At 38.2% G+C, this 22005-nt stretch overlaps 1 protein-coding gene across 1 annotated transcript in view; it reads left to right on the top strand.

The window, feature by feature from the left end:
* ST6GALNAC5 (ST6 N-acetylgalactosaminide alpha-2,6-sialyltransferase 5) overlaps positions 1-15367 on the top strand; it is a 62143-nt gene extending 46776 nt beyond the window's left edge. The window contains exons 3-5 of the mRNA XM_026054672.1: positions 2224-2633; positions 6845-6952; positions 13906-15367. Of these exons, the coding sequence (XP_025910457.1) occupies positions 2224-2633; positions 6845-6952; positions 13906-14137 (750 nt within the window). The 3' untranslated portion in view covers positions 14138-15367. The remainder of the gene's footprint in view (positions 1-2223; positions 2634-6844; positions 6953-13905) is intronic.
* The last annotated feature ends 6638 nt before the right edge of the window (positions 15368-22005 follow it).

Here is a 22005-nt window from a genome sequence, read left to right as displayed (position 1 = left end):
CCACCTGTCCTTTGCGTGACTGGAGAGTGAGGGGTCAGTGCAAACATCTTTTTTGGCTGCTTTTTTGGTCATTCAGTAAGAAGATGCCCTGCATGTTGATGTGACTTGTTTGTGCAGTGCACTCGGTGTTGTACCTAGCGGTGCTGTCTAGTTCAGATATGCAGGGAACCATAACAGGGTATTCCACAYGTGGGGAAGGTGGTTGGTGACAAGGGTACCATTCAATGTCAGCACCTTTTACYGGTATTATATGATACATTTCAAGGCAATGAACACAGAGGTCATGACACCCACCTACCTCTCACCGCAGCCCTTTTCTGAGCACTTTGAAGTGAGGTTAATGGCCTATGGCTTGCATTCCCTACCTAAAAATATAACCTGGAAGTCTTGGCTTTGCTTTCATTGGGTTTGCATTTTTTTCCAAAAGCTGCTGCAATAATTACCTTAACAGAGAGCTTTCTGTGGAGTTAATGTTCATCTGGTTTAATGGCCCCTGGTTATTCTCAGGCCATCAACTTTTCCCAGCTGGTCATCAATCCCAAAGAAATGTCTTGTGCCTCCATTATTATTGCTTAAGTAGGTGAGATTTGTGGTACAGCCATTGCCTCCCAATGAGATAATATTACAGCCAAAAGCTTTTTTCTCCTTGCTTTCAATATTGCCAGGCATTATAAACAGCTGGGATGAGAATGTGGATGCGAGTTTTGTAGATTTGGACTAAATGAATTTGAGTGAGGCCAGGGAAATGACTTGCCCTGAGCACATCACTCATGCATCATTCAAGAATTAGTTGGGCAAGACCTGAATGTTTCTGTGTGACAGCTTTTTAGCCAAAAGGAACAGCTTTGAAACAAGATCTGGGACAGATGCATTGGGTGGTTAGGATGAGAGAAGGTGTTAATGTTTTTCTTCTTGCAAATGTTGAGCTTTCTTATCCCTCACCAAAAAGTTTCCTCAGCTCCACTGATGGTTGCTTTGGTTCCCTAACAAGTGATTGCTTCTCTTTAAAAGAAAAAAAGTCAAGTTGTTGCTCAGTAGGCTAGAAACCAGCAGAGATTGTTAGGTGAAAATGTCTTGCTATGTGGATATTCAAACCCATGTGAGTTAACAGCAGTGCTGAGCACGTTTCCTGTAACCTCATTAGCACTTCATCTTGCTTTTCCAAGCATGATGGTGGAGCAGCTAGTTCACCTTACAGCCTTTTGCTAGGTAATTCATCAAAGTGGCAGATGAAAGCCTGAAGGAAAATACGTGTAAATACTGTGTTAGAAACTTTGGCTCACAAAGGCATGAACATTTCTACCCATATCATTAGCTCTGGGTTATAATACATATAAAGGAAAGAAAATGGACCTTTTGTTTTGGAGAAGATGGGGATATAAAGCTTATTGGTTACATCATTATGCAAAATGCCAGTATTTTTAGTTATTATTGTCTTTAATGAAAAAAGCACTTAATCATTCATTAGCTAATCTCATGGAAAATAACTCAGACTGCACCCATGAAACAAAATCATATTTAACCATAACTTGTCAAGTCAGAAAAAGGTCAGAATAAAAAAAAATGTATGAGGTAAAATATATGTCTTACACACGGTAATGACCAGCTCTGCCTGTTGAGCCACAATGAAGGAACGCAGGTTTGGTACTTGCATGGAAGAAGTGTGAAAGGATTGGACTAAGTTTTCTAATTTAACCAAACGTCTTAATTTTGGGATGAAAACCTATTCACACATGTGCTCATTAGCACTAGGCATATGAATGATTTTTTCCGCAAAAAAAGATGGTAGAGGAACTCATGTGGCTCATTTAGAATCATAGAATCATAGAATGCTTAAAGTTGGAAGGGACCTCAGAGGTCATCTAGTCCAACCCCYCCYGCTCATGTATGGCAAGAGGAMGAAGTACAGTTCTAGGCAGCAAGGAACAGCATTATGGTATATGAAGGTTAAGCAGAAGAGGAAAGGAGGATTCAAACAGTGGCCTTGACTCTGCAAAAGAATTTTGTTTGTAAGCCAGACGCTTCCACCTTCATTTCCCCATCTACAAAACGAGCAGATCCTGTTGATTTACAAAGACTGACGAGAGAGGTTTATGTAAAGTCCTCTGCAATATTTTGCTCTAGAGTATGCCATGTACGTGTAAGATATTAGCTTCAGTTATCACTTACATAGTGAATGGGAAGGCGTTTGCAGCTAATTTTAAGGTATGTGTGTCTTTGCAGCCTTTAAAGATGCACTGCAAGAGTTGTGCATTGGTCACCAGTTCTGGACACCTTCTGGGAAGCAAACAAGGTGACAAAATTGACCAGACAGAGTGTGTAATACGAATGAACGATGCACCTACCCGAGGTTATGGAAAAGATGTGGGCAACAGAACAAGCCTTCGAGTCATCGCACACTCCAGCATTCAGAGGATTTTACGAAATCGCAACGAACTCTTAAATATGAGCCACGGAGCCGTATTTATCTTCTGGGGTCCTAGCAGCTACATGAGGAGAGATGGAAAAGGCTTGGTGTATAATAACCTGCAGCTGATGAACCAGATACTGCCTCAATTAAAAGCATATATGATTTCTCGCCATAAGATGCTTCAATTTGATGACTTATTCAAACGGGAAACTGGGAAAGACAGGTAAGAAAACTTCTGTGTATACATTTAGGGGAAGTCCTACTGTGTGGTAATGTAGTTTATATGCATCAGTTTCAGAGGGAACTTCATCTCCATTAAATAGTCTGCCTCATGAGTTGTAATGTGATATGACATGCCAAGTAACATTACTTGTAATATAAGTAAAAAACATGCATCTAAATAATGCACACTGAATATTGCCTCATCAACTTATAATACCAGAATCAGGATGTACTGTTTATATAGCCAAAGAGGTAGGAAATGTTTAAAACTCACTTTGGGGTAATATAACTGAAAGTTTTCTACTGATTTAGAAAAATCAGAATGGATAGGTTATGTTTTCTTATAGAGAAAATGCCATTATTCTGTGAAGTGTAATAGTTGTTTATTGAATTTAAGCATTCTTGGAACATTGCAGCTGTAAAGCTTCTTGTAAAACAAATAAACATTACTCATACATTAGGTGCTTCTGAACAGTTCRTCTTACATCTCCAACTGGGAAAAGGAAAGTTATTATGATAGTTACATCTTTATGAGACTGTTTATGACTTGCAGGCTGATCTTCAAATCAAATTYTTAATAAGTGACCCACTGCAGGACTTGAGCATTTTCACATATAAGGTTTGAAAATTGGCATTTAAGCAAAAGACTTCCTAGAGGGAAATGCATTTATTTTTAATGAACTCATATTTTTACTTACTAAATATTCAGCTGTAAAAAACAGAGCAGGGTCCCCACWTAGGTTCAAATGAAGAGGTAGATTGCTGTGCAAAAGCTCATGGTAAAATTCTCTGTCTTCACAAAAACTACACATGCACATCAAAGCCCAGCAGCTGGGCTTGATCCTGTGTGGCCAGGCAGTGCTTAAGAGCACAGACTTTGTCTTCTGGGCAGCACAGAAAAGGCAGAGCCAGTGACGCAGTGAACTGTTGCAGCCTATGCCCGATGGAGACGGTGTCTTTGCTTTGCATTTGTGTCGTTGCCATATTCCACACACTTTGCTTGCACAGCTCTGTTCAGGCGTAGTGGATCAAACTAAGTTTCTAAATTCTTGATTGACCTACGCTAACACTGAAGTGCACAGTAACTATTTAGGTCTTACCATTAAAGGGACTTTCCTCTTCAGCTGGAAATTATGCCTGCAGAGCTCTTCCTTTGCTGGAACTAGGAGGCAGCCTAACCCTCCCAGCTCTGCTGTCTGGCTGCTTTTTCCAGGTTTGTTCCTCTGGTCATGGAGCAAGCGAGGCTGTTAAAACCTATGAAAATCAAGCAGGGTAAAGGCTTTTCAGTATTCAGAGGCAAGTACGTGGAGCTCCTGTCCAGAGCAGACCCATAGATGGGTCTTGGACAGTGTTTCTCTGCACAGGCCCCAGTCTCAAGGAGTTTGAGACTTTAGTGGAGTTATTGCACATTATCTTGGGCTCAATCATGGACATCCTAAACTTGGGTGAGCCAAGTGTGCTTAGATGCTAGCAAAATTCAGCCTCACAAACAGGTCCTGTTGCATTTAGGGAATGGCAGGCTCTACTGTACGGCACCTGCTCCTTTAGAGCAGGTATGCACATACAGCATACTTGAAGATTAAGAAGATGATTAAAACAAGAAATGAAAGTAAATAATTAGGCAGCATGGAGAACTGAGAGTGAGAAGATGAAAAGGACTTTGTAAGGAAAGACAATTTACACAGCTGTGGGAGCAGGAGCACAGCACTGTGTGTCCCAGCGAGCTCACCCTTCCCGGGGAGGCTCTGCTGAGCTCTCACCATCACTGCCTACAAAAACAAAGGTGCAACAGGGAAGTCTGATTGCAAGGTTACCATAATCAAACCATTCACTTCTCTCTTGAAAATGATGAGAAAAATGTAATTGTGTCTTACAAAAAAAAAAAAAAAAAAGCTGATTTTAAGATGAAGGGAAACCTTCAGAAAACATTACACTTAAACAGTAAAGTGACTGCCAAGCAATATACTTGGTATTATAAAGTAACTGTACTTGAAAATAACTTTATAATTGAATAAGGGTACATTAAGAAAATATGATTCAGAACCAATATTATAGTAATTAGATAAAGGAAGCATAAATGAAATAACTGCAGGAAGAATATTTCCATAGAGATTATAAATGAGATTTTGGTGGAGCAGAAAGGCCTTTAATTGTAATTTAGTGTGCACTACAGAATTATCAGCACAGTGTGTTAGTTCACCATATAAAAGAATATCTGATAATTCCCCCTAATAAGCACATGACAGTTCTTCATATTCTTTCATTACAACTGATTAGGTATAAAAACAGTATCCTTTTGTTGGAATCTTGTTCAGCTCTTTCAGGAAAAGGCAAGACACTAACTGTGGTTCTGCACTGCTGTCCTAGAAAGGTGGTATTTGAAGAGGATCTAGATTGGTACTTGCATAAGTTTTTAAGTCTTTATTCCACTGTTTTTTTTTTAAAGCTAGTTCATTTCAAACCAGTTATTATCCTGTTAATTGAAAACAGCAAAGGACAAAATACCTGTGTAATTGGCACAACAACTAACCCAGCCTACAGCCTAATTAGTTTTTCTGACCTGGGCAAGGGCTAGCCACTTAGAGCATGGTCAAAATATAATTGCTTTCTCTGTTTTGGAAAACAAAATCTTAGTTGTCTGAAACAGTGGCCACGTACAGGCTCCCAAGTATGCTGGGCTGACCAAGTATCTAAATTGCCTAGTGATTCATAAGTTTATAACTTCTCAAGTGGCAGGAAAGCAAATTTTTAAGCTTTTCTCTTCCTTTCTCGTTCGTAATAATTTTGAGCCAGAAATCATTTACTGTTTTGTATTGCTGTAGTGCCTAAAGGCCTCTGCTGAGCTTATGACTCTGCTGCTACACTGTGACGAATTGGTTCAAAAAAACAGCTTACTTACAAATTCAGAAAAGAGGCAAAGCWCCATGATTTGGGCTAATTAGATGCTTAAATCACAGCATGTTAGTCTCAAAATGCAAGTTTAGCCTSAAAGTCTGTACAGGAGCAGGAGCAGCAGGGAATTACAGGTCCTCTTCAGAGTATCTGGACAGACTCAGGCTCCTCAGCATCCCTTAGGTCTCTTGAGTTAAACTATTCCCTTGTGTTGACAAGAGCTGTTTCTCTGAGAAAAAGRGAGACCTTGGTGTCTAGGTTCAGCCCCCTTTTGGGACTGTTTTGCAGTCCACACTGGAGCCAGGACCCTGGATTAGCCAGGCTCCGGTACAAAAGGCAGACAGAGTGGGTAGGAACTTAACACAGGACTGGGGATTTCCGTGCATGTGCAAGGCAACCAGTGACCATGATAACACTGAAATCTCATATACTAAACAGCAAYGACAAGCAAATGCTCAGGAATGCACTGTTCCCATTTAGCAGATAAGGCCCTGTGAGATAGCAAAGTTTAAGCCCTGATTGTAAATCTCATATTTGTAGCCGTAACTTCAAAGCACTGCCCATCTTTTGCTTAAACAAGGCTGAGATCAGTTGTGCTTCTTTTAACAATAAGTCCTAGCCTGCTGTATAGGCCAGGAAAGAAGCTGCCTTAGAGGACTCCTGGTGTTGTCCCCCACATCCCTCCCATCTAGTCAGGGCTCCTGGAGCAGCAGTGGGAGGAAGGTTTTCCAGGTTGGCTCTTAGGCAGGCGCAGATGCAGCTGCCACAGGAATTTCCTGCCAGTCATCACGGTGGTTTGGGCGCATGGAGGTCTCCATTGCCAGGGAACATCCAGAAACCAAACTCTGCAAGCGGAGGATTGACTACATCTGAGGCCAGGTCCTATTCCAGAAGAGGACCTCCTCTGTAGGGTGTGGAGGTAGCATTTAAACAGTCCTCTTCATCCCTGCACTGAGTCATTTAGTGTGCAAGTTCCATTAAGTGATTCTGGAYGTGTGATATTTTCCCAGTACATTACTAGCAGAAGACTATAAATATAGGACATGAAGTTTCAGTCACTTAAGGTAAACTTATCAAAAGGTCAGCTAAATATTAACATTGCTGTGCCCAAAATTAATTGCAGCAAAGGTGGTTTCTGCATAGATTAGTCCATTGACAGAAGACATGACTAAAATCATTAAAAGATGAATGAGCCAAAGTAGTCTTGGTTGCCCAATTTTCGTAACCTTCCATAAGAATGAAAAAACTGCCTAGAAATTGGTTCAGATATCTCAAGAATTATTTGTCAGCCTAGGAACTTAATTATGTTTTTGCTTTCAGGAAGATATCCAACACTTGGCTTAGCACGGGCTGGTTCACAATGACTATCGCATTAGAGCTCTGTGACAGGATAAATGTTTATGGCATGGTGCCACCGGATTTCTGCAGGTAGGATTCATTTCAGAACCGTTATTAGCCAACAAGGTTGAATGTTATAGATAAATATCAGAATCTTTAATTTTTTTCTATGATATATGTCTTCAGTCCCCTTAAACCAATTAATTAACATGCCCCAAATCTGATTCTGTAAAACATCGTTTAATTATGCTATATAAAAGTTTTTGTTTGTAGTGTGGGATAATTAATCCATCTTGGTGTCTTTTAGCTTCTGAATATTTATCACCTAGAAATAATGCAATAATTGGCATGAAATTAATCTGAAAAAAAGGAGTCCTGGAAAATATTACTTTTAATTTTTTTTTAAAGGCCTTCCCTGCCTCTTAATGGAGTATTGGAGTTCTCATCATGACTAGTTTCTGACTTGAATCTTTTTATGTAAACAAAATGAAGATTGTTTTATCTGTGTCACGTAAATCCCAGTCTTCCTGTAAACTGGCTTCCTGAATAATCCCCACAAAAGTATAATTTGTTCTTGCAGAATAGATAGACCTGTAATCATCCATATTGGTTATGCAAAATGCAAGTAAAAAACAATGCAAAGAGTATGCACATTCTGCCAGTGGAGGCTGTGTGAGCCGTTGACCCTGGCTTGCATTGATTTTACAGCTACGTTACACTGCAGGCCAAATTCAAGACTTGAGGCTGACGTGCTGGATAACATTTCACTATGGACCAGTGCTAGGAAATCAGTTTTCCAAACTCCTGGTACTGGACCAAAATCGTGTTAACTACATAATGCAAAGCATCCATCCGGGCTGAAATTCATATAAATTTGTTTGCATCGGCAGTCCTCATGTTGTCAAATACGTCTGTCCCACCATTGCAGTAAGGGCTTCCAGAGAGATGTGGCCATATGCCTGCACCTTGGCCCAATCCCACTTGTATCGTTAGGTGATCCAGCTATGCCCAGAGCTGGTCCTGCCAGTCATGGCAAGATGGCTTTGTGGTAACGTTTCATCGCCTGCTCCTAACCCCCTTCTTTCTAGGATGCACTTACTTTCCTGAGGTTTCTCTTGCAAATTTACTCACCTCACCAAAGTCTAGTTCATTAGTGAGATGCCATTCAGGGCTACGGGGTGCAGGGCTGCAGTACCAGGTTAGTTCATCTATCATAAGAATAGTTTGATTTTCTTCTTCTGAGTACCAATACGGTTGAGTCAGGCATCTGCGTTTGTCCTAAGCAAAAAGAAGTAGAATTCCCTTAAGAAATTACAATATTAAATGTCAACCCTAAATTCCACTTTGTGAGAACTTCTACAAATTGAAAGAAAACACTGATGACAAATGCAGTAATGTACTGCCAGCTTTCAATGTGAATCCTCCTAGGAAAATAACAAACAAGATCAGATGGTCCAAACAACATAAATACTTTCTGCAGCACAGCACTTCTATTGCCCTGTTGTTCCTGTTGGCCAAGACACTTGTCTCCAGTTCCTGTGCTGGAGCCGTTGTGCCCCCGGCATCACTGCAGTGACTGCCCTGTCTTACTCCAGAAGAGGCTGCATTCCAGTGGCTCATGAAAGTAATTCTTACACAGACGAACTAACGTTGCGTGTCAGTGTAAAACGCAGCACAGTCCTTACTTTGCAAGCTAGAAAGACAAAATTAAAGATCCGTCAAAGGAATATGTTGCCATACATGGAAATTTACCTCTCAGTCTGTTCTTTATCCACTTATGCACACACTAAGAAGTTAAAACAGTGTTTCCTTTCACAGAAGGAAGACCAGAAGAAAAAAAAAAGAAAAAGAACAGTGTAAGAAATAYTTTGTAAATGGCTGTATTTTATGACAGACTTCTATGTCTTTCAGGCRGATGAAATACAAATCTACCATTAAAAAAAAAGACCAGCCCTTCTCTAACTCTGTTAGAAATTACATAGTTACAAGCATATTTTATTTGCTGTGCAATTAAAGCACTTAAGATCTAAAAACGAATCTAATATTCTTATTTCTATTCAGGTTCAATGTCACCAAATTTACAACTTCAGCAGCTACCCATTATTTTTTAAGTATAAATTTGTGGAGTAAGTAATGAGTGTGGGGGGAAATCACTGCTATGGAACTAAATTASTATCACATTGGTAACATGAAGGACATCTCAAAGGTATCATGAATATCCTACTGTTGATTCTGCTACAAATTATTAGCTTAAGATCATTAACCAAATTGCTTCTTACCCGGGCAGGAAAAACAGCCTGGCTAAAGGGGAGCGTGCATTACAGATTAAAAAGATTTGTTGCTATTAATTGCAACAATGTGGTTTAGATTCATTTCTATTTACTTTCACTGGCTATTGATTTTATAGTTGAACTGGAATTGGTGACCTGATTATTGTGAATTTCTGAGTATGCTGCGGCAAAGCGCTCTGCACTATTGAATCTCTTTACTTGGCTACACACTTAACACTGGACTGTATTAGGGGTTAATGGCTTTGATACAGCTCTCATGCTGTTAAATACATCTGACTTGCACATTCTAGCAATAAGAGGACAGCCAACGCCARCAGGCACATTGCAAAGATCTCCGGAGAGAGTTTGTACCTGCACCTCATTCTTTGGTCTGAAGAAACTCAAGGAAGACATTTCATCTTGCTGTATTATTTTCAGGGTGCAGGGATCCACTCTTGGCCCCTGTGGGAAGGAGCAGGTACCCCAGACAGGCAGCGTTTCCTTTTTGGGGCTGCCTTAGCACCATGCACAGGTCTCTTGACCTGGGCCATCAAGGATTTTTCTTTTTTTTTCCCCCACATCCTGCACACTTTGCTGCTCAGCAGCATCCTGGAAGGACACAGGCCTCCCTTGCTGCGGTTTGCGATGACACCAGCCCCTGTCTGCCTGAATATCTCCTTAGGTGTCCCCACTCAYGCGAGGAAGACTCAAGGCGGTAGTGAGAAGAGCCCTCTTGTCCTGCCCTTCTCTTCATGGGATTTCTRGAGCTCACAGAATCCTAAAGCTTATTCAGAACCTTATTTTAACAGATATGAATACAGAGCTAGATCATTTTCCTGTGGAGAATCATTTGACTATTAGGCCATTTCCCATCTGTGATAATTTGCCTGAAAATTGGCTTTTGAAATCCTTTAATTTATTCCTCTGGGCACAGCTTTTAAATCTAGTGTTTTCTTACCTCTCTTTCCTCACTTTCAATTGCTTTAAATCAAATGCAAAAAAAGGAGCTGTTGCCAGTCGCATCTGCTGGGCTTTTTGAGAGGTGTTTGCAAGATTTTTAAACTCCAGACGTATGACAGATAGTCATGGCCTTTAATCTTTACCCCGCATCTCACCTCATTACCTAGCAGCTACCGCATTATCTGGCTTTGTGGAGCCGGAGCAAAAATGTATAGAGTTCAGCAAAACTGAGCTTGAAAGAAGGCTGAAGAAATGAGATATCAGCAATAGAAAGCAAAAATATATCCAGAAATCTTTACACTCCTGCTGTAGTGCCCTGCCCATCATTTACCATGAAAACAACATTTTAGTYGCCCTTCAACATGTGAATTCCTTTACAAAGCAAGTGAATACGGAGAGTTTTGTGGGCTGATTTATAATCGCTTTTAGTTTGTAAAGGAAGAGGTTGCCCAGAACGCGCTATGGGTTGGCCTTATTTTTCCGCGTTGTTTCTTCTGCAGCAACCTCTGCTTACTGTACTTTGAGCTCTCAGTGTGGGTGGATACCATCTGTGGGAAAATGTGCACCCAAGTGGCAAAGAGGAGCTGATTGACATTGGGTACAAGCACTTCTGCTGTTGCTGTGCTGGCAGGCTATTAGGCAGGAAGTATAGTGTGTTTTACAAAGGACCTTCCCCAGATTCCTCCCAGCTGTGATATTAATATGCATGCAAAGTCTGACAAAATACTGATTAATGTCCAGTATCAGTCAGTGATAAAACAGCATCTGTTTTAATGTTAATAAATGAGGTGGCAAGCAATTTCCTTATAGAAATTACTCATGCATTTCATTTGCTAGTGACACAAGCTAATTGCAGAGTTAGAAGATAACACAGGACAGTTAAATTGGCTTATGGAGTAGTTACTCAAGCCAAGTTCAAATCTAAACCTTACTTGCATGAAATCGGGTGAATCCAGAGTTCCCATGAAAGAAGAAGACTGCAGACAATTCCTTCTCGATCCCTAGCTGCCTTTCAGAGCTCCTGAACCCAACAGGGTGCCCGGGCTGTGCTCCTCTCCCTGTCTTGACAGCCAACTCCAACGCAGTAGGTGTTTCTGCAATACTTCTGCCAGGGCAATGCACAAAATAGTGACCTGCTATACCCTTGAGGAAAGGGCATTCACTTGGAATACTCTGCTTTTAGCTTTAGCACATTTAATAGAATTTGGAGTGCCTATCTTCAAGAAGAAAACTCATTGCTAAAAATCCACTGTAGATTATTGATAGCACAACAGCTAAAGCCCCAGCTAGGAGCTACAAGCTTCAAAATGATGCATCAAAATGGCAACAGGAAGAGTTTAACCCTTGCTAAATACTAAATTATGAGAGAGAAGGAAGAAGAAAGAAGGACCATTGTCAAGTCTKTTCTCTTTCTCCTTCTCTCCTTCTGATCCACATACAGGGACCACCACCCCTGTACCTGTATTCTTTGGATTCTGTGTGGAAAGATATGACCTGAGTTCCTCTAGATCCTTGGAGGGAAATCTGTTTTCAGTGACAGTAATCACTGTGATCTGCTGCTAATTTCAGTGTACAGCAAAGGAACAGGAAAGGGACATGCACATGCTGTGCTCTTCTTGGGCACRTCCTGCAAACCCAGCAGAGGTTAGTGCTGCAAAGCTAGCTCAGGTTCRCTGTGCTGCCTATAGTCACAGCTTTCAACTACTATTTTATAGAAGAAAAAATTAAAAAGAAAAAAGGAAAACATACTAAATCTACCAGGATGTTATCAGGGCCAACAACTTTATAAGCTCACTGCAATACTGGGCTGTGAGCAAGTAACTCATTTCCACAGTGACTGCATTTAATCAAAGTCTTTTGGAAATATATTTCAAATTTACTAATCTTTATTTTAAAGCAGTGAATTTCCACTGAGCTACACAGATTTACACTCGCAAACACAAGAGAAAAATCCAACTTTCTTATAGAAAAGATGAGTAAGCTAAATAAAAGACAGATGCCTATTTGTTTTGTATTTTTTAAGAAAAAAGTCACATTAAAATGTATCCTGTTACATTTATAATAACCATACAAAGAATTCATTTATAAGATGATAATAACAAGAGGTCCAATATATCAAAAGGTGTGTGGAAATGTAATTGAAGATTGAGATCTAACATTTTGTAGCTAAAAAAAATCTATTAAATGCATATATGAAAGGATATTTTTTAAATTAAAAAWTATGCTTTGTAAGAATAAGGTATTAAAGGATTTCCCTTCATTGTCCGATGTATTCCAATAAGAATATATACTACAAATTTAGGATCCATCTTATTTTAGTGATGCAATTTTATTGTTACGCTAGTGTTGTAAGATTGATCACACTGTGATGTTACCAGGAAGCTAAACTGATTGAATTAAAATGTTAATCTTGGGTACAAATGGAAAGCAGCAGCAGGATCATACATTACCACTGCATATATAACATGGATAGTGATAAAATAAGAAAAAAAAAAAAAAAGAGAGAGAGAATTGTATAGGTGATAAAATTATATAATAAAAATAATGCTCAGGACAGAATACTGACAGTTGGAGGATGCATTCAATTGAAAATAAGCTTAWATATTAGCTTAAAGATTAAATTCAGTATTAGAGCTAACAATCTTGACTCTGTGTTAGCTTTTTTGGTCTGTATTAGGGCCCTGTTCAGTTCAGGCTTTAACACAGAATAATTCCAAGTGGAAGTATTTGATTAACTCTTGGTTATCTGTTTTTACACCCAAAAATAGTTCCTTGGTAGTAAGGGTGCATATCTGGCATATGAGTTTTACACTAACTCTGCTGTGGCTTGGAAAATGTCAGCATTCCAGCATTACAATTGGGTTATTCTGTCTGGACAGTTATATCTCTTTCAGTATTTGACAGAAATAGTTATTTTGTGTATGAGTTCTTGTCTATGCAAAGTACTGAGCCCAAATTAAAACTACAAAGCATACAGTTTAGTTCAGAGAAAAAATAAGGCAAAAGGAGAATGATCTGCTCTAGTTTGTTACAAGCATAATGCAGATGCAACCTTTGAAGCATRTAAGAACAAAATGTCGAGGTTAAAACTGAGGTTAAAATGATCTTTGTCCTAGGTACCTAATTGCTTTAAGGATTGTCCTATGTGTCATCACACTGGTACAGCATCTCTTGCAGGTTAATGCTGATGGACTCTAAAGGTCTAAAGGATGCTATGGCTGAACAGCTTTAAGTTTTACTGTAGATAGATGAAAGTTCTCATTAACAATCAAAAAGAACTTACGAGTGCATTAGATTTGTTTGATTATAAAGGCAGCACTAGCAGGCTGTATCACCACTCAGACACGCAGATGTGCTAATGTGCACTCACATCCCCATGCACCGTGCTGGCAACGTTCACCAGAGCTGCCGCGACCGACATAACCTTCTCCCCTCTGTCTTTCCCTTCCCTTTCTTCCCTCAGTTCAGTAAATGCYACCATAAGGCTTTTTACAGGTCAAAACGTGGATGTGACTCTCTTTTAAGCAGAGTGTTTCTAGTTTCAGGATAGTAACAGAGTCCGGTAGCATTCTCCCTTATTATTGAGCTACTGTTGTTCTTTATTTAACAGGAAAGGAGGGATTAAAAGAAAACAACAGAAGGAGCAAATTAAAAACATTTGCCCCATTCTGATGCATTAAGTATGCAGTAAAAATACAGGTATCCAGAAATTTGGTTTATATAGGAATAAAGGCTCAGCTCATTAAAGATAGCATCTTTTCAATCAGTAAAAAGGAACATCTGCAGCTTCCATCTATTTTCCTTCTTCCACAGGGATCCTAATCATCTTTCAGTACCTTATCATTATTACGAACCCCTGGGACCTGACGAGTGCACGATGTACCTCTCCCACGAGCGGGGCCGGAAGGGCAGTCACCACCGCTTCATCACAGAGAAGCGAGTCTTTGAGAACTGGGCACGGACTTTCAATATTCACTTTTTCCAACCAGACTGGAAACCAGAACCACTTACTGTGAATCACCCTGAGATTAAACCGGTCATCTGAGGGATGAAGACCAAAGACTGCAAGCACAGTCACATACCGTATCGGCTTTCAGGGTGTTGGACTTTCTGGGACAGCAGGGCAACCAAGATGAGAAGAGTGACGGGATTTGCAGATCAGAACTGTGACAACAGTCAGGAAGTTAGGATGGAGTATATCAAGAGTACTTTGTGTCRAACTGTACATTAAACCAGTATATAGCCTTTTCTGGCTATCTGACTTCCTGTATGTGTATGTGATTTGTGAAAAGCAACTTGAGTATCATTAGCAGATGGTTAATTCATTTTGTTTTTTTAAAGTACAATGCCACTGAATTTTCATAGTGAAAACTTATGGTATTTATTTAATGGAGGTTTTTATGCAACCTAGGCCAGTATTTTTCTAATTCACAATTATGTGGTTGTTTATCTTTCATAATCCTTCAAATCGAGAATTAATACTGCTGATGATTTGAAAGGCCTAGCTTTTTATTTACAAAATTTGTTTGGGGAAAAAGATTCTCTATAGCATGCAATTAATATTTGATTTGGAAATGTAAAATATTGGGACTCCCTTCCAGCCTGAAGCTTTTAACATCAAGAATGCTCCTATGTGCAAATCTAGCTAACTAGTTCTACAGGCTGACACCTCATTTTAATATGATGATGGTAGACAAATTCTTTTTGATATGAACATGCACTTGCTGCCATGCTATCAAACTGCTGTTTGTTAATTAGAGGTGGAGGGAAGGAGGGCAAAGATAATCTGAAAAATCACTGTCTACAGCCACACATTTGCAATGAAGAAGAAACCAACTGGGGTCAGAGAAGACTGCAGTCAGTTTTGCTTCTCATAGTCCAGCAAAAGACTGAAGTAGCAACTGTCTTCCTGAAGCAACAAGCTACAAACCAGACAACCATGGCTTGCAACGACATGGCCAAGTTTCTGAAATCAAGTTGTTACAAACTACCAGGTAATGTAATACTGACCAAACCAGCTCAAAACAGGATTCACACAGACTAGAGCCCAGCACTGTCAGAATTTCTGCCTTCCACTTCTCCAAGATCATTGTCCATCCTGGACGGCACTGAAGTTAGAAGGCGAAACAAGTTCTGTGAGTAAAAGATTGTCTCCCTAAAAACAGCAAAGTTAGCACACGTGGTAGTTTCTTTGTGAAGGAMTCCAGCATGACTAGTCTCTGCAAACTAAGGGGTGAACAGTGCTAGTTCTGTATATGGAACCTCACAGTGTATCTTATTGGGTTATATTTGGTTTGTGAATAAAGAGGATTTCAGATAAAGTATTTTTCCTTTGCCTCACAAATATTACAACTCAAATAATTTCTTCATAGTAAGTCGTGGAGGCTTGTCCTTTAGGTGATGAAATGATCTCATTAGGCATGTACTATAGCTAGAACAAAGATATTACTTTAAAATATCTAAATGCAAGAAGGTCAACCTCAGATGCAATAGATGGAACGGGGGTCAAAATTGGTATAATTTAAATCTGATGTCTTCCTCTTTGCCAAAAGTTGATACCATAAAGATGCCTCAATTCTCTAGGGACAAAACACAGCAAACAGCTCCATCAAAGCGGCCCCATCAGCTGACGTTTAACTCTTTCAATGATTGTGTTTTATTCCTGGCATCCAATTTCACAAAATTGTAGAAAGAACAGAATAGATTTGAGCTAATGGTAATTTGTCCCTTTCAGCATGGCTACTGGGGCACATATCCAGCATATATTGCTCAAATTGATGAACTGATTGATGTACTCAAATTGATGTAGAAATGATCTGTAAATCAGTCTTAAGAAGACTGCAAGACTTCATAGAGATCAGAGTAACTCCTCTGATGCTATAATCCTTTTATTAATAGCGGTATAAAAATAAAAAGATTTTGTCATGATAAAATGTAGAGCACTAAGTTTTTCTATTAATCCATAGCTTCAGGATGTGTATGCAGTGTTGAAATTAAGATGTTGCTAAAACTGGACCTATTTTTAGCATTCAGTAGGACTTACTGCATTAAGATCCACAGGCACATTTCCTGTTCACAAGACAGATCAATATAAAATAGGGACAAAGCATTAAGAATTTGAAGACARAGAGATAAACTCATACAGATCCTAATATCTAGCAGTGCATAGAATTTTGGATTGTAACAGGTTAATTTAGTAACTGTGTTCTTGTTGCTCTTGCACACATCTAGTCTTTTAAACAACACATCAAAGCCCAAACTCACTTTAGTCTCATCAGCTTCTTATGAAGTTTCAGCACATTCCCCAGTCTAATTGGAAACTGTGTGAAGGAGGATTTTCTGAGGGTGAAACACACCTGCATATATAAAAGCCACTGCAAAAGGAATGTGATGAATCCAGAAGGACAGCAAGTTTTAAACAGCAGTTCAAGACACAGATTTACATACAAATAACTGTCTTCTCCAAAAAAAAAAAAAGTCCAAAAAGTTCCAAGTCCAAAAACCTCAAGTTACCAGAGTACAAAAGAACTATAAATGATTTTTAAATACGGCAATTTTAACTTAGAAACTACTGAATTATTTTTATAAAGTCACAATTTTTGCACTACAGTATATCCTGTTACATTTCAGCCTCAAGTAAGGTTTTATGGCCTAGTTATAAAACATACGGATTTATGATAGAAAATGCTGTCAGACTGAAGATATGTAGTGCTAGTAGGCACTACTACCATTATCTGGTTTATACTGTCAACTTACACTTGTCCCTATAATTTGATCGATTCATGATCTTCAGTGTGCATCATCTCACATATTAAAATCTGTTGCAAAGCAGGTTTTACAGACAACAGCAATTTTAAGATGTATGTTGCTTCAGCTCTGAACTTCTACCAGACTCTATCCTTTCATGCCTGGCTTCATCAGAGTGGCTATTTTTCATCCCAAAGAACCACAGCTCTTACGCCATGGCATGTGCAACTGGAATTGAAAATGACAAAAAAAAAGTCTCTGCAACTAAGAATAGAAAGATACAGCCCTTGGTTTCTCTTATACTGGCACAATGATAACAAGATGCCCAGCTAACAGCATCATGATTTAAAATAATAATAAGATGCACTTTGAGAAAAATCTTCCATCCAAAGTCTTAAAACATTTCAGAAGGACAATAATCTTTATTCCTAGATGGATAGAGAAATTGAGGAAAGAGGAAGCTTTATAACTTTCTACCATGTTATAACATTAGGACCATCTTTAGAATAGAATTCAAGTCTCCTGGCTCTAGACAGCAGTATCAGGGACCAAGACTTACTAGAAAAAACAGCACTATGCAGAGGTAATTTCATATGGCTTGTACATACATATATGTATATATATGTATATACAAACACACACCTATCTATAGGTATACAATATATACATATGCACACATACATATATGTACATGTAAAAACAGCACATGAGTGCACATGCACAGAAATTGAAATTGATCAAATTCTGCAGTAGATTTTTACCTAATAAATAAATGTTGTGTACTCCTTCAACTGCTTTATTCTTGCAGGCAAATTTCTCATAAGTTCAGTGATTTTTACCYCACCTAGCTCTCAGGACACGACAGTAGGTAAATAACTTGGAAAAACAGTCCAAATACAAAGAACTGAAGAACTGAAAAAAAAATAGAAGAATATAGTTCATGATACCTGCTTATATTCCCAAGAATACAAAGATCCAAGGCTTGAGTTGATACAGTGGGGAGTCGTTGTGGCTCAGTAGCACCGACTTCTCTGCTCTGCAGAAGTTTCTTTGGAAACCCATACAAATCTATATCATGCTCCATAAAAGCTCACAGGAAGATTATGATGATCACCTCTGACTAATGAAAGTTAAATATTTTATTTGCTCTAAGGAGACACTGCTTCTAGTTCAATTAAAATTGTACCTTAAGAATAAAAAGAAACCATCATGGGTAAAATCAAAGTCAAAGAGCATTTGTAAGACTAGCAAAATGAAATTCAAAAGAGCGGGAAGGAGGTCAAACCTTACAGGTATCAGTACTTACACTTCTCCTGGCAGGATCAGTTAATGCTAATCAATTTGAATTCTCATTCAAATTGATTAGCAGACCTTACAGATCTTCTACAAGGAAAAACAAGTATCTCTGAAAAAATCTAGAAAATAAGAAATGACAGGAGTCTCAGATAATAAGAAATGTCTTTGAAGTAGAAAAATACACACACACAAAATATATATAAATAAAATATAAAACTCATGATATTTCRTAAAATGCATTTAGCATTTGCTTAGTGCTAAATAATGCTGAAACTCACACCTCTGTTGCTCACAAAAATTGTCATCAAAACTATGACTTGTCAACAGTGTGACAAGATGTCACTTCACAATAAACAAAATTTATGCAAGAGCTTTAGCCAGCATTGCTATTAACACTACCAAAACAGTCAATTACTAGTATAGCTTATCTTGTTCAAGGAATTCATGCAAATAGTGCTGCCAGAATAACTTCTGATAGAATCTGCATCTCTAGTAAGACTGCTGGCCAGAGCAGCAAAACATAGTGTTCTCTATGTACACATAAAATAAATCGATCAATCCAAATCTAAAATGCTGGTTGGCAAAGACGACAGAGTAGAATCAAACATTCTGATGCATACATCTTCATAAACTTTGAATAGAAACCTTAAACACTATCAATTTAATAAAACATGAAGAAATTCTCATTAAGGGAGAAAAAATAAGTAATTTTAAGGAATTTGCAAGTGAAACGAGCGCTATGAAATGCTGATTTCAGAGCATATTATGCAGCACATATAGGGTTTCATCATAAAGCACCAGCACTTTCAGCTTGTTAATTTTGGAAGTTCAGAGAGATGTAAAGCAGAGCTTATAGTAAGGTACACACAGCAGAGGATATCATCTTCCACAAGAAATGCATCTACCTGTGCATTTTTTCATTTTAACTTTGCCTTTCATCACTTAAACAAAAAAAAAAACAAAACGAAAAGAAAAAAGCCTTATTATGCTCTTTATTGCACACCAGTGTGGAAGTTATGGTTGAGAAGACATTTTCATTACATATCCCACTTTTCTCTGTAGCCTATATCCTTCTGGATAAATTAGCCTCTTGGGTAAAATACTTCATGCTCATCCACAGTCCAAAGGTGAGTTAATCTGGAAAATACGATAAAATTCTACCTGATTATAAAAGAGCTCTGTGGCATGGATGGAGCTTGAAGCTGTGCAAATGGCAATACCGAGGTTTCAAATGCTTCCAGKCTTTGTATGAAGGTGTGTTGTTGTTTCCTGATTCCATGAATTCATCATTCCCGCTGCATGAACTGCCTTCACTTYACATATTTTCTTCATCAAGCCCAGTCATCCTGAATGAACCTACAGATGCTTTTCAGTGCACACCACAGTGAAGCACTAGATCAGGTCTAACTATCCACCCCAAAATGTGGTATATCATTTTTCCATCTTACTCCAATGAGTAAGTCATTAGCTCAGTTTTCAGAAGTCCTCAGATCAGAACTCTTATTTCTTCCATCTATTACACATGTGGCTTCAAGTCATACATTTGTGCAATTGCACTGCTATTTGGCTTATTTGCTGGATTCCTTTAAAAAGGCTTAGCTGTGCAAAGTGCAGAAGACATCTGCACTGCACGAGTGGACTGTTTGGCCTGCTAAACACAACTGCTTTTGAAGAAGTGCCRCTAAAAGCCAAAAATTACTATAAAAACAACCAATCAATCAACAAACCACAAAGCACTTTTAATACAGACAACCTGAGACATTTCCAGAGCTGCTTTCAGACAAGAAGTACTTGAGGAATGAAAAGCATCAAGCAGGCAACTATATAGTGACTCTGAGACCATCTATTTCAATCTGCATGTAAAAATGTTAGAAATGCCTGGAGCAAAGTTTGTTCCATTCTGGTCTAATTGTTGTTCTCACTTCAGTTTAATCACCTTCACAGGCACACTTACTGAGTGTTTCTATTCATAAATTGCATTTTAATAACCCACCTAATTGCCTTCTTTACCCCGAGCAGATAAGCTTTTAAAAAGACAGTATCTTTTGCATAAGTTCAGCTCASTCCTGTTGATTTTTCTACCTGCTTTCTGCAAACGGTACTGAAAAGAGAACATGGAGAAGCAGGTTCTGAATAAGTTTAAACTGCAACAGAAGCAAGTCAGGAGCTCTATCCTTTTCAAGGTGTTCCAAAACTTGAATATAAAATTAATTTTCGATAAAAATAATCATTCCAACAAAAAAATGAAAGGAAGTATTAAGGCTGAACTTAAAAAATGAAAAATACAAAGCTGTAGAGATAGTCACATAGGGAATATCTTTGCTTTAGATGTAGTGTAAATCCTATTCCTCGTATTTAACAAATGCAGCTAAGAGTATACTTTGTTCAGGAAAAAAAAAAAAAAATCAATAAAAAGTTCCAGGTACCACAACTTTGTAGAGAGGTTGAGGTGAAATAGGCAAGAATTTACCACTGGATAATGAATCATTTGCATCTTTCTCCTCTTCTTCTATGTCTTTAAGATGTATGGAGGGAAAAAAACGTTTTTATACCTAGAAGATGTGCTTTAGTGCTGTGTGATGTCTCCAACATCAGCGCTTTGAAAAAGCTCAAAGCCTCAAAATCTGCCTTCTCTGATGCCCTTCCACTCACTTTATACTTGCAGTCCTGTGAGAAGTCCAATACCCCTAAACTGAGACTATGTTGCCAAAATCAGTCTGAAAGAGAAGGAAAAAGGACAACAACAAAAATGTTTAAGTCTTCCAATTTGTATAGTCTGTGCAATATGAAAATGTTCAAAACCATATACTTCCAAGATGATGATCCTGGCTCTGATATTATGTGAGATTGCAAACAATTCCTAATAACTTTTAGAAATACTTTTGAAAATTACACTATGTATATGTCAGTTTTATTATTAGGATAGAGAACAGCTCTCTTACCTGGTGGCTTGTTTTGATACACGAACAAATTTGCTCTTCTTGTCACTAATATGACAGTACAATATATAGACAAAAACCATTTAACATACATTCATCAGAACAAGTCCAAGAAGAACAAATCAGTACGTCAAAACAGAATTTATAAAATCTAAATGACAAAATTGAATTTCCAAGTGCATAAAAACTACAGAATAAAGGGATACAATTCATTACATTTCCACCCTGATGCCAAAGTCAATTTTCCTTTGTGCAAAAACCCAGTGTATGGAAAACCAAAGAAGCCTTCACATCCGCAGAGTTAAAAGACTATGCAGGGTTTCTAACAGACATGGCAAAGTCATACTTTTACTCTTGCTGTTTTTTTCTTTTCTTCAAGTAGATTCTGTAAGGTCACTGACTGTACTTTGTGTTCACTTTTATCGACTCCTAGAATTATAAACCCAAAATTAAGGTAAAAGGACTGATCTAAGGGTTGCTCTTAAGAGAAAAACAAGATCAATCTATTTCTACATTATTTTTACTTGGGGGGGTAGAAAGCTTTCAATACGCCATGCCAAAGCCTGCGAAGTGGCTTAAATTTTTATTGTTTATTTTTTTATTATTATTATTTTATTGATTTTATTTTTTTTTTATTTTATTAATTTTATTGATAAATTACACCTTAAATAGCATTTTGCATACTGACCAGTCCTTCGAACATAGGTGACCATTTCTAAATATTTCTGAAATTTACTTAAAAGCCCACAGGAAACAATCTGCCCATTTACATTTCATAATCAACCTTAGAGATACTGCTAAGATCTTTAGGGCTTTAGGGTCCTTCTCCACCTTTTTAACTTAACCATGAAGAAAAGTTGCTCAGAAAGCATGAAAATATACTTAAACAATTCTAAAAAAAAAATAAAAAATTTAGATTCTTTTCAAAAAA

The sequence above is a fragment of the Nothoprocta perdicaria genome, unplaced genomic scaffold, assembly GCF_003342845.1.
Source record: "Nothoprocta perdicaria isolate Ctin4 unplaced genomic scaffold, notPer1 scaffold_0, whole genome shotgun sequence".
Lineage (NCBI taxonomy): Eukaryota > Metazoa > Chordata > Aves > Tinamiformes > Tinamidae > Nothoprocta > Nothoprocta perdicaria.
The sequence above is the reverse complement of the archived record's forward strand: the minus strand, read 5'-3'. Positions and strand labels throughout refer to the sequence as shown.